General features: G+C 39.8%; 1 protein-coding gene across 2 annotated transcripts in view; it reads left to right on the top strand.

The window, feature by feature from the left end:
• Positions 1-16,789, top strand: part of GFRA1 (GDNF family receptor alpha 1) — a 130,840-nt gene that overhangs the window by 79,827 nt on the left and 34,224 nt on the right. For both annotated transcript variants that reach the window (XM_021537273.3, XM_021537272.3), the window contains exon 4: positions 1,917-2,256. In XM_021537273.3, the coding sequence (XP_021392948.1) occupies positions 1,917-2,256 (340 nt within the window). The remainder of the gene's footprint in view (positions 1-1,916; positions 2,257-16,789) is intronic.

Raw genomic sequence — 16,789 nt, 5'->3', positions numbered from 1 at the left:
CTCCCAGGCACAAATAACCATGTAATTACTCTGCAATCACATAGTAATTAGCATATACTATTCATATATTGCATAATTATATGCCCTGCAGATTACATAGTAATTATATTTGTACTAAACATATAATTCTATATACAGTAAAAAAAACTTTGAGAGTTCATAGTTAATATTATAGTTATATGCTAATGTAGTACAACATTTTATATACAAATGTTATGATTTATGAGAGGGTTGCATCTGGTGTTGCATAATCTGTTGTAGGCTGCTGTTAAAAGAAATGCTGGGCTCTTAATTTATAGTCAAATGTTGCATATTTACAGTTTTGTAATTTATGAAGATAAGATGCAGAAGTTGCCATTTTGTTGTGCAAGTAGCTGAGATTGGGAAGGACTTGGGGTGTGATTGTTGAATTACAAAGATTAAATGTACAATCAGACTGAACACAGTTCCAGCACACTGCTAGAGTGAAACATAAATCCAATGCTCTTTAGCTTTGTGTTATTTTTGGGTAGGTAAGATGCATGGGACAGTTGCAGGTGATCTATTTGAATAATGGGAAGTGTGTGCAAGTAGCCAAGGCCCATCTTGGGCACAGTGTGTTCCAATAAATGCTCAGTGCAGCATCTCAGCCAAGCTGGTCCATGTTTTCCTGCAGTGGAAAAAGAGAAAAGGTTGATGTCCTGATCTGCTAATGGCAGGCAGTGTGGTAGGAGAATGGAGATGAGTGGCAGTGAGTTGTAGAAAGACCTTGGACTGAGTTTCTGGGTAAAGGTGAACAATCTAGGAAAAAAAGGCTTTTTGTGAGTGTAATTTAGAGCTTTGGATCATTTAAAATGTTTCATCTTCAGCCAGCCCCCCCCAAGAGGTTGCAGCAGATTTTAGATATTTGCAAAATGTTTTGTTCAGCTTGCAAATTCTGTAGCTGTGGGAAATTAATGTATTTTCTTGGATCTCTGATGTTGGCATTCCTAACGTTCAAAGCAGCATTACAATTATTCTTAATTGAATTTTGCAATCTGATGCCAGTTGCCTTAGTTTTCAAGCAAAGCATCTATTGGGTTTTAATATCTGAGTAATGTATTGAGAAATTAAATATGTAATTATAACTTAACTTACATCTGAGTTTAATTTTTACTATAATTTCTTGTAGTATGTGTGTGTGTGTGTGAGAAGGGGATATCCTTGTTTTCAAATGTTTCTTTTACAGTCACTTTTTAATTTTATGTCAGCTTCTTCAAAGTTTGTAAAGTTCCTAAATTTTCCAGGGTTCAGGTGTCATATGTAGATCTTATAACAGTGTTTTACCTAAGCATGGAACTTGTGGGTGGCCTTAGAGAGCTGCCAGACATGAGGCTGCACCTGATTTCCTTCCTTTCTGGGTGGGCTGTCCTCAGACCTCAAAAAATGTAGTAATGGGCATGTCTACTTTACTTTCTGCACAGTACACAGATTACTTTTAAATGTCACCTGGGGTAGGCATGGCATGTCATTTGACTTGTTCAAGGGAAGTAACTGGGAAATGTCAGTTTTACAAAACTTGAGTTAGAAGCCCATGTTCTCACTGTGTTCTTATGCCAGATGTGTGCTTTCCAGTTTACCAGGGATTTTAAGAGCTGTTTAGTGAGACCAAGTCTTACCCAATACTCACCCTGCATGTCTGCTATGGAGAAGATGAAGTACAGCCTGCCCACAGTGTCATTTATTCACCAGCATTCTGCCCTCACGGCATGCCCATGTTCTTGTTCACTTGCTCAACCATTACCCCAGAAAGAGAAATACTGGTCCCAGTTTCTGGCACTGAAAGCTCTGTATGTAACAAATATATGTATTCAGGATCTCGTTAACAGTGAAATAACCACAAAGCACAAAGTGTAAATGTGACGCCTTTCTCACTGCTGTTGTGTTGTTTTTTCTAGTGGAGCCAGTACTTTCAAAGGGGAACAATTGCTTGGATGCAGCCAAAGCTTGTAACCTAAATGATACCTGCAAGAGGTTCAGATCTGCTTACATAACCCCCTGCACCAGCAGCACGTCCAATGAGATCTGTAACAAGAGGAAGTGTCATAAGGCCCTGCGGCTCTTTTTTGACAAGGTCCCCCCAAAGCACAGCTACGGGATGCTCTTCTGCTCCTGTCGAGACGTAGCCTGTACAGAGAGGAGGCGGCAGACTATTGTTCCTGTGTGCTCATATGAGGACAGGGAGAAACCAAACTGCCTGAATTTACAAGAGTCCTGCAAGAAGAATTACATCTGCAGGTAAGATAGCACACGGCAGGGGAGTGATTAATGAGGTACCGGAGAGAACTTTTTGGTGCTGATGGATTTGCCAGGACTAAGGGTCAGAGTACCCACTAAGAAAAAGGATGAGTCAGGGAAAAAAAGCAAATGCCTCTGACATCCTTACCAAGGTAACAAAAGCCCTCATTTGCTTACAATGTGTGCATTCTCCAAAACTATCCCACTCGCATTATGAACGAGTCTTTAAACCCCCAGTTTAATTTTTATACATTTTTGTTGGAAACATTGTGTGTCTTTATGAAATAGTGTCTCAGTCTGATTTTTATGTCCCATTAGTGACCAGGTAAAAATAGAATTTTTCATTATAATGGGATTTATTTTCATTTTACATGTGAGTGCTGATAACTGGGAATACAAGCTTCATGTTGGACTTTATAAATAGTCACAATGCACAGATTACTCGTGTGTTTTTAATTCATTGGGAAAAAAACGTCCACATGGTAGACAGGATCCCACTATCTTCATAGAAATGGTGTAGCCTTGAAATGGTTTCATCTCCCATCCCTGAGCAGAGTGCTGGGCTGATGCGACTGGGGGTTCATGGATTCACTGACCTAATTCCCAGCCTCTTTCCCTGATGCTCCACGGGACAGGCTGGGTCCCTTCCCCTCCTGGGGTCCCTGCAGGTTCTCACACGGAGTTTATTCAGTGGCAAGCAGGGCCTCCTCTGCCCCAGGAAACACTTTGCTTCTACTTAGCATTGGGTATGTTTATATTAGAGCATTGTTGTGCTAATGTCATATTTATGAAGTCCTGCCGGAGAGCCCTGCTCATTTCTAATGTGTAAATTTCTTGTAGATTATCCAATTCTGTGAATTAGCAAACAAGGGAGATAAACACTATTGTAAAATGTCAAGGACACTGAAGATCCGATCTAAATCTTAATAAGTACTTACTTACGCCTGGTAAAATATTTACTTTGAAGGTTGTTTATGAGATTTCCACTGCTGGTTTTAGGCTTTTTTTTAGCACTTCAGTTGTGCCTGAGTGCTGTTGAGGGGTGAGGAATGAGCAGTGCCCTGTCCTCCATGGCTTTGGAGGAATCTGGAGACACATTTCCTGCTGGCCACCACAGGAGCAGATTGAAGTCAGAGCAGTCTGATTTGCATTCAGCACCTCGATTGCTGATGCTGGTGGAGTTTATCAAAGTTGGGGACATGTCGCCTTGGAACAATCCATTTTCTATTTCCATGTTGCTCCATTAGTATTTTTGCTTCTATGTACCGCCTTCCCTATACACTGTTCATTAGGTCCTGTTAATTAGTAGAGTTTACAGTAGTTTTACTGTGCTTTCTGCCACACTATAAGTGTGTTACAGTGCCAGTGAAATTGGAGAGAGGATTTTATAGAGAGACTTCTCCCTATTATTTGGGTTGTATTATTCTGAAACTAACTTGTTAAATTAATACCATTACTTCTCTCATGACTTGTGTTTTTCTTTGGTCAGCTTTGATCTAATGTTGTCTCAGCAGTTAAGTTTTTAATGGCATTTTGTTTCATTTAACTTCATGAGTCTGGTGTTGCTCTTTCTCCATTGCAGTATTGCAGGGGCAAGCTTGGTAAAATCCCTGCCTGAAGTTGCAGCCAGCACTGATATGAAAATGGATTTATTTGTAAATGAGCAGTGGCTTCTTTTGCTTTAGAATATCAAAATTAAAAAGTTTTGGCTCTTCCAAGGCTCAGTGGGACCTGGCTATGAGGGTGAGTGGCACAGTGGTACAAGGGAATGGGTGGGCAAATGCCTGCAGGGTCTGGGGCAGACTCAGTGTGGGCAGCCCTTAGGTCCTGTGGAGGTAAAGCAAGCTTGGTGTGTTGCTGAGAGTCACCTCACGTTGGTCTTACAACCTCCTGGGCTCTCCAAACTGCTGGTGGTTTAATACCTTCCCTCCCTGCTGTCATGGAGAGGAGGAATTGGCACCAAAACTATCCCAGCCTATCAGGAAGTGAAAGACATTTTGTCTCTGTGACTTGTGCACTTAAAGGAAATTGGTGAGATTTGTTCCTCTAGTCCTGCAGGAAAACAGGGGCTTGGGCAGGGCAGGAAAGAAATGGGAGATCTCCTTGCTGTTGGAACTACTGTCATTGATAAATATCAGTCCTTACTGTCCTTATAGTAACTCCAGATATGTTTGGAATAACTAAAAGTAGTAGTCAGTGTAATTCTAACTCTGATAACTTCTATTTCATTTTGAAATCAGAGAGAGTATCTAAATGGCAGAGTAAATGGCAGAATAATTTGAAAATATGGTGAAACCAGGTAATTTAGAAACTTATTTAAATGCCTATTACACCTATTAAAGCCTTTTCATAATGCTAGTTTGGACAAGGGGTACAGGTTCTAAAAGTTTTCTGAAAATATGTTCATAAAGTGGTTTAAGAATGCTGCTTACTCAGAAATGCAAGATTTGAATCTCCCTGTACTGCATATAAAATTTCAGCTGGGCCTGTGTTAAGTATTTAAACATTCAGTTTTGAACACTCTTCAAAAGCTTTATCCCAATGTATATATCACCAAATCTGTTCTTGAAGCACAGTTAAGAGTAGGGAGGCAATCTGGCCAAACTACAGGGACCACTAACATGGCAGGATGCTTGCTTTTTTATTATCTTTTTATTTAATACATTAATCTGTTATATAAGAAATGCTCAATCGAGGGATAAAGAGACCTGAAATGTCAGGAAATGCAAATAAGTTCTGACTTATGTAAACAGTCCTAATTCAACTTCATCAGGATGCTGAATGGTTCACTTTGATTATCATTTGTCTGCTGCCTCTGCTTGTATCCCAGTCCTTATCCAGCTTTGAAACAATTGTAGTCTCTCAGGCATGTCTGTCAATGCTCAGTGAAAAGAAAAGAAAAAAAACCAAAAAAACCCAAGAAGAAGCCATTAGGGTTATTTTCTATTGTAAGCATAAACAAATCTTCTAAGAAAAGTCAGTGTACCATCAAAAACTTTCACCAGTGATATCCTGGAATAGCACAAACCTCTAAAGAAGTTTGTGATCTGATCACTTCACCTAACAATTAGTCTTCAGAAAGTTGACTGGCATGTTTTAAGAATATCATCCTGCTGTAAATGCAGGGCAGGGTACTTCATATATGCCACTATCACATTTGACAATACTGCAAATACTATTTTGCTTGAGTAATGAAAATGTGAGTCATTAGTTTAGTCTTTTTAATAATCTGTGTCTTGAATTTGCATACGTGGGTTTTTTTCCTGGATATACTCAGAAGACACTGACCAGAATGATAATGATACAGACACATTATTGAAATAATGCTATCAATCCATTCATGTGCTGCAAAGATCAGAAAAGAAGGGCAGCATTTTTTTGTTAATAAAAGAAACTGGTAGGACCATGTTTCTTGTCCTTCACAATAATTATACTCCAAATGACTGGTCAGACCATTGAGGTTCATTTTTGAAGCTCAAATAGCCATAAATTAGTTCTTAACTAATTTCAGAAGACAGTTGTCTTCTTAATTTTTTGCCTTAATTCTGCAAAAGATACATACTGCTGTCTTCAGCTGTTGGACACTGAAAAATTTTACAAAAATATGCTTAACATACTTAAATAACTTCTACATGTGGGATAGGGGAAGGATAATAATGAAATATCCAATTTACATGGGTCATCTCCTTGAAAATACAGTGAAAAATGTTTTCAGCACTGTGTGTTCAGAGAGTAATATCTTTATAAATATGCTTTCACTGATGTGTTCTTACCTCTTGACCAGTTTTTGGTCACCTGTCCTATCCAATCTTAATTTTGTTGCACCCATTCAGCTGTGCATGAAGGATGTCTGCCTGTGCAGGTATCAGAGCTCTCTGTGAGGATATGCAAACATTGTTGTCAGTGCAGAGAAGAATTCATCCACTGAAAATGTTAGAACAGAAGCTCAGCTGCTTGCTGCATTTCCTGAAAACATCAGAAACTTGCCAAGGAAATAATTTTTGTGATATTCTAATGATAATTTACCTTGGGAAGGGAGGCACTGTGTCTGTGCTCCTTTGCTGTGAGGCAGGTGAAAATCTGCAGGTGCTTTGCATCCAGAACCTGTTGGTAAAAGTTTGGCTTCTCTGTGTGAGTCCTGTGCACTGCCCCTGCAGCAAAAGCCACTGCTGGCTGCAAACCCTGCACCCTTGTGCTTCAGCACTAGAGACAGGTCTGTGGTGAGATGTCACAAAAGTGCAGACACCGTGTCACTGTCGAGGCAGGACAGGAATGAGAAGCCTCTGACCAGAAGGTTGCTGAGAGTAAAACTCCAATTTATTCAAAATACACTGCTCTTTTATACAGAGCTTTGTGAGGACCAACTCCATTGGTCCTGAAGTGAAAACAACCCACAGCATTGGTGCAGAGTGCTTGACGCACAGTGATGGAACTTAACTATAAACAATGTGAAAAACAAGAGAGATAAAGAATTATTTACATTCTTCTCCAGCTCTTTCCCAGGCTTCTGCCTGGCTAGAAACTCTCCGTTTCTCTTTTTGACTGAATCTGAGACCCACACAGCCTTTTTTGTCCTGCTTCAGAATGGGGGAACCCACTGTCTTCTTCTAGGAGGGAGCAATCCCCAGTTCCAGAATTAACAGGGAGCTGGAGGGATGTGCGGGAGGAGATGGAAGAGAGGAAAAAGAAATTTCCCCTTTTCTTCGCATTTTCTATTCCTTCTTCTTAATTTTTCTCACTTTTTTCCATTGCTTTTTTTCCCCCCTCCTACCTTTCCCCCTTGCTTAGTCTCCTTTCATCTCCTCTTCCCAGATCTTCCTGCAATTATCTGACTTTCACCGCCTCTCTGACAGGTTTGAATTCCATTACAGCCACTTATGGTGCCTCCTCACCTACTTCTCTGCATGTTGTGCTTTTCCTCCCTCAATATCCTGCCACGGTCCAGTGATCATCTGTAATTCAGCAAATGAGAGGGAAAACAAGAGGTGCTGCCTCCCTTTCTGAGCCTTGTAGCTGATATTGGTGACAATTCAGTTGGTCACATAAAAGCCTGAGCGCTCCCTCTCAGCCTGACTCTAGTTTTGCATTTTAAAAGGGCACTTGGTGGGTGTTTTTATGAAGGTCATGGTAGCATTACACAGTTTGGGATAACAGAGCTGGGTTTGGATCCCTCTGGGGCAATTTGGCACTTGGAGCACTGGAGCAGCTCCTTGAGATGATCACTTTGCTGTGGTTATGCAAAACCAGGACACCAGTGCAGTTTCTGCAATGCTGTTAAGGACATTAAGAAAAGGACACTCCTGATTTCTAGAGAAGTGCAGGGTGTGCCTGCATTGAGGGTCTTGAGACTGAGTCAGGGAGTGGGTGCAAAACCTCTCGTGCCTGACTCACCCTGCAGTAGGTGTAGATGCTTGCAGTGTAGTAGAGTAAACCTGAGCACTCTGCACCTGCACTCAGTAGTGTCCCTGTGTCTCTAGAATACCAAGTGGGGCAGAAAAATTGTAAATCTGCCTTTTGGCCCATGCCCACAAGCTCACCTCACATAGCCTGAATTTGAAGAGTGATTTTTATACATATATGTATATACAAGCATGTAAATGTATGCATATATGTCTATATTGCTAGAGGTTTATTTATTTAAGTGGAACAAAAAACACAAAACAGGTGTTCATTCATTTTAATGAACTAATAGTGAGGCATTGTGACAGTTCAGAAAATTCAAAAAATGGGGTCTGAGAGGAGGTGGGAAAGAAACTGGTGTATTCTGCAGGGGAAACTTGATGGTGTAGTGGAATATGTATGTGTGGAACTGCTAGCCTGGAAAAAATATTAATGGCAGTCTCTGCAAAATAAGCAAAAAACTTTCAAGAAAGGCACAGTAAAGATAGAAAATACTGCAATATTGTATTATTTTCTTCCCTTTCAGTACTTTATATGATTCATTACTTTGATGTCTTCTGTTAGCAGAGCAAATAGACATAATATTTATTGCTCTCCCCTCCCCCTTAGAAACAAAGGTAACCTTAAATTTCTTCCATCTGAATAAAACTCAAAACGAATCAAGCAGTTCCTCCTTATAAGGTATCCATAAATCCCTTTGGAATCAGAAAAATACAAATATCCTGCAAAACAAGACTGCTTTGTCCCTTTTGAAGTGTGCATGGATCTCATTCTGCAGTGTCCAGATCTGCTTGGCTGGCCCTTATTTATACTCTCTGGTCAGTTTAGGAGGGGCTTGCAGATTAAAAGCTTGCAGGGTGATTGACATTTCTCCAAAAGCTTCTCTCAAAAGCAGGAGACACACAAGGATACAGTAATTAGAAAAATGGCTCAGCTTTAGTTGTGCACCCAACTTTCCCTTGGCTTTGTGCTGTACCAGTGAAGAGAGCCATGCTCCAAGGAGCAGTAACTAGACAGTATTTCACGCTGAGGTCCCTTGTCAGGCAAGCTCAAGCTCTCCTGACAGCATCCCTGCAGTCAGGTAGATCCTCTGCTGATCAGGTTAAAAATAACCTGTGGCGCTGAATATTCTGTGTTACCTGTCTGCAGGGCTGAAGAATTGGAAATGGGAATAAACAGGACGTCTGAGCATACAGCAGTCACAAAATAAACTTGGATGCCAGTGATTCAGGTGTTATTGGCTGTATTTAGATACCCTGCTTCCATGTCAGTCTCTTTCTAGGAAAATGACTCGGTGAGCTGAGTGAGGTACTTGTGACCATTTCAGCTCCAAAAACTTGGGGCACTTGTATCTACATGTGATCCTTCAGGGCGTTGTTTAGGTTGGAGAAAACCATTGAGAACATCACATCCAGCCATAAATTCAACACTGCCAAGCCCACCACTAAACCATGTCCCCAGGTGCCACATCTACAGGTCTGTTAACTACTTCCAGGGGTGGTGATTCCGCCACTTCCCTGAGCAGCTGTTCCAATGCTTGGAAACTCATTCCATTAAGAAAATTTTCCTGATACCCAGTCTAAACCTTCTCTGGCACAACTTTAGGCCATTCTTACCCTGTTGCTTTTTACTTGCAAGAAGACCTTGCTACAGCCTCCTCAAGTAGTTGTAGAGAGCAATAAGGAACACTCCACTGAGTGTTCAATTTGTAAAAAAAACATTATTTTGTTAATTTAAATGGAAAATAAAAGCTGCTTGTATAACTTAAGAAATAAGAAGACTACAAATTAGGAACATGAGCCAGGATGGGGGTTATAGCAGGGCTAACGTGACCCATTTTTTTAGTTGATTTATTGGGGCAGGGGGGAGAGACTAAACTACATATTCTAATTAAGTAGTTTCACACATGTTTAGTCAAAAATACTGAGATGCAGGACAGTTAAATTTGGCATTAAACTTTAATAGAGATCAAAATTTGAAGCTACTCATGTCCTTACAGTTATGCAAGCACTTAATTGCTTTGCTGGATGGGGTTCCATTAGGAGTACTGCTACTGCTGATTTTTTTGATTGTTAGTTGAGAAATTGCTGTAGAAAGGAGTTTAGCATCCACTGCTTTGATGAGTACTTTCCACCCCTGATCTATTAGATGGAGTGTAGAGAAGATCTGTCATGTACACCCAGTCACATTTGGCTAACTTGCTATTTCTGGGGCAAAGAAGTGGTTTATATATCACACAATAGGATTTTCTTTAATAAATCAAAATACTTTTTTTCATTTACCTCAAGCCATGCATATGCTACAGGCAAGAAGCTGCTCTGTGTTTAATGTAAATAACAGATCTGTTCTATCAAGTCCATTTCCAGTGTGCTTCCTCTGACATCAGTGACTTCAGTAGATTTATTCCAGGGGTGAATTTGGCTCTTCCTATTCTGTGTAGGTAAATCTTCAGGCAGTGCTAATTAGGAGAATGTCAACTGATTTTGCCATTCCATTATGCTGGACTTTATAAAGGTTATTTATATCATTCTGCATCAGGGCCCAGTGAGAGAATATTTCTGGTGGCAGTTCATCTGTTAAAATAGCTGCAAGAAAATGTAAGCACTGGAGCTAAAAATAAAACTTTGTTTCTCAACAGAGCAAGTGACAGCCACATACATATCTTCAAATTTTAGCATTCTCATGTTTACTGAATAGAAATTACATTGCTTTAATTATGTTAGTAATCACTACAGTGTTACTGGAGTAACTCCTCTTAAGTGGAAACAAGATGTAAATGTGGCAGTGTCTGCAAAGACTTCTCAGCAGAGGTGGTGGTGGTTTCCTGTGGTTGTTTCCTATGCTTTAATGATCTGCTGCCTTTAAAACAAGTGACACAGAAGGGGTTTTCTGGTGTGTGTTTACTGTTGATGATAGATTTTCTGTGTGAGCTGACTGTGACTCTTGTCTGAGGTTATTAATAGATGACCTTACATCAAAAGATAACGTTTGTGCTTACATTATATTTTTTCAAGCACATTCTATAAACCATTAAAGGAAGCTTTCCTATTGTAAAACACACACAACTAAGAACTCTGATAAATTCAAGCTGTATTATTTGAATATTTAGTTCACTTTTTTTTGTTCCAGTTCAGGCATAAATCACAGTGGTTGTCTTCTCAGTTATGATGCTCTCTTTGCCAATTAGTCATTATGAAATGCTGGATGTACATCTCAGTAACTGGCCATCATGCAGCATTGCAAAATATTTTTCAGAATGGACAGTTCATTTCAGAAAAACCTCTGTAAATGTCTGGGTGTATCACAGGCTGTCAACTCCTGGCCTCACATTTTTTTCTCTGCCTTGTGTGTTCATGTTTTTTTGAGAGTGGAGTCAAACAAAAAACTCTTAATACAGCATGTCATCCTTAACTGGTAAAAAAGGGTTTGTTTTGCAATCTTACTCTACAAATCAGTGCTTTCTGTACTATCATTATCTACCCATGTTACTTCTAAAAGCAAGTAAAAACATGCTGAATAAGATCAATGCTCTCTTGGCTTGCTGCTGCCAGAACTTCTTGACTTGCTGTTTGGTGGGGCTGTTTTGCGCATGAAAAAATGGCTCCATATAAAAAAGACTCTACTCTGCTTTTATCTTCTGTATTTCTGATTTTATATTTGTTGTCTTACTCCAAGGTCAGAGCAGTATTTAGAGTAGCTCCAGGATGGGTTTCAGCCATGCTGGCTGTCCATAGACCCTGCTCAGCTGACTGCAAGGACACTCTGGACACCTTTCCTTTCCTTGAGCCACCCCTCTGACAAGGGGACATGGAGCTGTTTCCTTCAGGAATGTCACCACACATACCACTGAGAGATTTTCTTAGGCAAAGAGCATCCCTGCATAACCCCAGGAAACCTTTTGTTCCAGTACATCTACCAACAGAAACTTTTCTGGTGAAGAGAGAACTTGTATTGGACTCTTTAGGTTATTTTCCATCTCCAAACTCCCATCAGTTTCATGCTTGAGCTAGTTATAGTCTATTATAGTTTATTCAAGTGGTTACAGGGAATATTATTGCCATGGAGGTCTTTCTCAGGTACTTGGCAGCACATCCTTTCAGTGTGCACTCACAATATAGTTATTCATAAACTCTGAAGCATCCAGTGGCATGCTCAAGGACTTGCAGTGGCACTTCCTTTCCTTGGCTTGTTTTTTGAGAGTGACAGTGATTTTCTTAGGTTACCAGCCTGTAATTCAGACTATTCTGCTTGCCCAGCTAATGAAGTGAGAATAGTTGTTTCCTGAGTAACATCCTGCCAGGAGACAATGAGGCTTGGGCATCTTTAAAAATGCCAGTCATTTTTATTTAGAAAATTAAACAGCATAAAGGAAATTAAACAAACAATATATAAATTCATGATAGGTGGAAAGCAGCTGGTGGATTTGTTCATGTTATTGGAGAGCTTTGGTACAGAGACAGGTAGACTAAATAGAAATCTTACCAGCATCCCCTGATAAAATCACTGGCTGACAATTCAGCCTGTCATTTTGTAGAGGGCTCTGACAGAAGTGTTTTCTTTGCAGCTGGGAAGACAGAAACACATTATGAATGCTTAAGGTCGATGCAAGGAAACAGAACCCTGCAAAACATATTTAATATAGGTTTGATTTCCTGTGGAATGTTTTCCAGATGTTCTCTCAAACAGGCCTCTAAAAAATGATGTGAGGTAATTTTTTTTTTTTTTTTTGCAAACAGAAAGAGAAAATTCTGTTTTGTGTCACAGCGTCTGAGAATCGCTATTCTAATTCTTTATTGCATTACTTTGTGCTCAGAATTTTCACCATATTTTTCAAAATTGGTTTCATTACACGAAAGGTCAGTACTATATAAATATTTATATAACCCAATTTCAAATAAATCATACTTGTTTAGAATCACATTTGAGCTTAGTAGTTTCCCTTAAACCCAAAGGAGACCTAATATATTAAATTAAAATTACTCTCATGCATGATCTTGAGTCACTTAGAGGATTTAATTAACATTGATAAACTATGACATTAGTGTTTTGTTAAGTTCTTTTGATTTTCTATAGCAGATACTGTGTAAAAAGATCTAACTGGTCTCCAGCAGAGGACATGAGCAAAGGGAAAGGATAATATTGACAGAAAATGGTACAGAACTTATTTTATTTTGTTTTTCACAAAGTGCAGTAAAAGAGCATGGGTGTAGGGTATTAATTTCCTAATAGAAGAATAGAAAGAATACAGAGTTTGTACTTTTCATTTTAAAATACAGATATGCATAGTTGTAAATGCTTTTCATTTTGCATGACTGAATTCCAAAGACTTAGATCTCCATTTTCTGGGGTGTTAAATGTCCAGGAGGCCCCAAATAAACAAAAAGCCTGAGTAATGACATAAATGCTGGCAAATGTGGGGACATGGTACAGGCAGAGAGCTGGGCTGAGTGTGGGTGCTGCTCTGGAGGGAGCAGCCTTGGTGGGTTTGTGCCTGTGCCTGATGCTCTGAGCAAGCTCTCCTGCTGCTGGAAACATCTCCGTGAATCTTGTGTGGTCCCTGGTGTTTGTTCTTGTGTCTAGTTACCCACAACCCAAACAGGCTGCCTCTGTGGAATTGGCATTGTCCATATTTTGCTTCCAGATGAGCAACACAGTTTTGAGAGGCAAGTTGAACCCAGAACCAAATATTTGCTTGGGGTTAGGCTGCCAGACATATAAAATAACAAAACAGCAGCAAAACCAGATAAAAACCAACTTCTTTCAGTTAGTAGCTGGCATTTGGGGTCTAAAATCCTGTAGTGGTTTTTGCCAGTGTTGGAAAAGATTTGGATCAGCTCATGTGAGAGTTTAATATTCAGGTCTTGGGAGGCAAATGGTTTACCAGCAAAAATTTACTTTTTTATCCTTCCCACTCTCCAAAAGGCACAAATGCTGAGATGGATGTGAGGATGCAGCATGGGATGGGCTCTTCCTGGGGCTCCTGAGTGTCTCAGGGCCTGGACACTGTCATTGCTTGAGAATGAGGGTAGCAACCAAACACAAACCAGCCTTTTTGTGGGAAAAATTTATTGCGGTTGCTGTTTAATAAACACACAAGAAAGTGACCTCTTAAATAAAAATGTCAAAAATTTAGTTGCTCACAGGTGCTCAACATGTAAGATATATTAATATTACACAGCTCTGGTGTCTTTTAATGAAAAAAAAGATGGGTTAAAGCTACTTTACTACGTGCAGGGAGACTCATCTCTCATTATACAGTTCTTGTTTCTTTATCTTTTTTCATCCCATTGGTTGATAGAGTTGCTTATGTGGCCTTTGCCTCATTTTCTCACTGTTTATGAAAAATAGGAGAAAATGAAATGCTCCTCCAACAATGAAGCCATGACTTTGGCCACATACTACCCTTGCAACCAGCTCTTGCCTCCCAGCAGGAGCAGCACCACTCCAGCCATAGGGGAGCTGTTTGTAGCCAGAGTAGGACACTGCAGTTGACCCCCATGAAAGGAGAACAAGTATTTTGACTTGTTGGTTTTTTCTGTAATGGTGCCATTTATCACTATGACACACATTCATTGACTTAGTCTGGCTTTTTTCAGTGTGGGATTTATACCTCTTTTCTGTTTTGAATATTGATGCAGCACTTCCCTTACGTGACTGCACTGCCAAATGGTGTCTAGACGCTCGGGCAGCTCTGACTAATTGGTGGAGTCACCTCAGTCTCTCAGCTCTGGCATTTACCTACTCTTTATGTTACTGCTATAAATAGGTGCCTGAACACAGGCAGCAATGCAAGGAGAGGTGGCAGTGAGCATGTCCAGACCTCACCTGACATCCCTGAGGTGTGGCACAGGAGCACAGGCACTCTCTGCATTCCTTACAGGCAGGTGCTTCTAACCACTCACTTGGACATCACAACAGCCAGCAGGAGACCTGAGTTTAGTGTCTTGCTTGGTTTGAACATCACCAGTGCTGTGGCAAGGCTGAGAGAGGTTTCTCTCCTCAGGGCTCAGCCCCTGTGTACCAACAACGCAGTCAGAGAGCAAAAAAAGAAGAGAAATCACCACCTGCCACCCCAGTGAGATGGGTACTTGTTGAGGAGGAATCTGGTTCAGAGTGTTGCTTTCTGGTAGGTCGTTATTTGCACCAGATCCAAACTAAAAATTGTAAAAATTTTCTGCCGCTTCACAATTCTTACCATACTTTTAAATATTGCACCAATGCTAAAGCTGAATTGACCAGCCTTAAAGAGGGAGAACTGATAAATATCAAAGACATCAAAGAACTTTTACAGAACCTTGAGAACAAAAAGTAGTGAAAACCTAATCAATGTTGCCTATGCAACAAGTTGTACTAATATGAAATTAAATTGCTTCAAAAATTATATGCAGATTCAATACAATACTGCTATTAAAAAAGCTTATTTGTAAGCAAATGTGAAAGTTTTGAATTATCCAACTGAGTATTTGAAGAGCCACTATCATAAGAAGGGCAAATTAACTTTGCTTCCTTTTTATTTTTAACTGTTACAAATTATTTTACTGGTACTAATACAAAGCATTAGAGAATAGCAGGTTTGGGATTTTTTCTCTTCTTTTCAGAAAGGCTGTTTGTTGTTTGAGCAGATTTTCTTTGAATTTGCTGATGGGATTATTCTTATTTTTCCAGCTAGTGGCATATAAAATATTTAAAATAAGCTTTCCAAAACATCTGCAGGTTTTCCAGCTAAGATAGGACTAATTTAATTTGTGGGGTTTTTGCCTTTTTTTATTTTTCTTTTTTCCTCTTCCTGGGAGGAAGATTTCTGAGTAGTACCCCTTATTTATGCAAGGAAGAGTGAACACATCATAAATGTGGCTTTGCACAATGAGGATTTTGTGACAGAAAAATGAATGAATAGTTCCTTTTAGATGTGGTCCTGCTACATGGTATGAGCAATATGAAACTGCCTGTCCATCTCCCTCTCCAGCAGTGAGATACATCTGTGCACACTGCACATGTAAAACCATGAACATTGAAGGTAAACGTGGCAAGGTCTGTTTGTTCTCTGGGTAACAAAACTGCTCAGTCATGGGTTAGAAACCCTCAAGCTGCCACCTGCAAGTTGCCTCCTGCTGAAGGAGACACTAATTCAACACAGTGCATATTTTTTATGGGTCTGCTAATATCAGATTGCTCTGATTTTGCATCCCTAAAAGGGTTGTCTCTTTTACCCAAACGGTTCTTAATATTCATGTGCAATACTTCGGGATTAATGGTTCTCATTAGGCTAATTTGTCTCTCTCTCTAGATAAATAGCAGTACCAGTGTTTTGGTGTTCACTGATGAGCACACTTTCATCACTGCCTGTCTACTGGAAATGTTTGGGGGTAGATCTTCAGTGAGTGTTAATCAGCAGATCTTCACGGGGAGGATTGGAGTATTTTATGGCAGATGGAGGTCCCTGCTTTTATTTCTGACCTTAACTTCATCTCCAGTGCAAATGAATCCACATAAGCATCAGGTGTAGTTAACAGTTCAAGAGAGGGTGAGAGCTTGGGTTGTGTGAAGTTTGGATGACTGGCTAGGGAAGGGTTATGTGTGATAATGTCCAGTAATGCTCAGACCAGAGCTATCTGAACTATATTTGACTTAAGAAAACTTAAATGTGCAATGTTGTCACATCATTACTTTTTATGACCACAAAAATTCTTCAGAAATTCATGTGGAAATCAAGGTGTACGCAAAAGAGATCAGCAGAGCTATCTTTAGCCTCCTTTAGGATTTACAACAATTAAGTTCTTTAAGCAGGCTGAGTAGTAAATGACTGGGTTTATTCCATGGTTATCAGTCCTTAAAAACATTTAGAGAAGAGGAATGTATTAAATGATCTCTGGACCAATGCACCTAATAACCTAAGGGAGAACTGGACATTCAAGAATGATGAAATGGTTGCAAGAAGTGTTTTCAGGATTATCAAGATGCTGATTGCATAATCCATTGCCAAAAATATTTATTTCTGGTCACATAAATAACGAAATTTAGATCCGAGGAGCTACTTGGTTTTAGAAATACAAGAATACTGTCTATGCAGAAGGCTTGCCCTTTCTACCATGGCAGAGGTTTTTCATATTAGATAGATGTAATAGGCTCTACT

Source organism: Lonchura striata, chromosome 7 (genome assembly GCF_046129695.1).
Source record: "Lonchura striata isolate bLonStr1 chromosome 7, bLonStr1.mat, whole genome shotgun sequence".
Lineage (NCBI taxonomy): Eukaryota > Metazoa > Chordata > Aves > Passeriformes > Estrildidae > Lonchura > Lonchura striata.
Note: the sequence above shows the minus strand (reverse complement) of the source record. Positions and strands in the feature narration are given on the sequence as shown.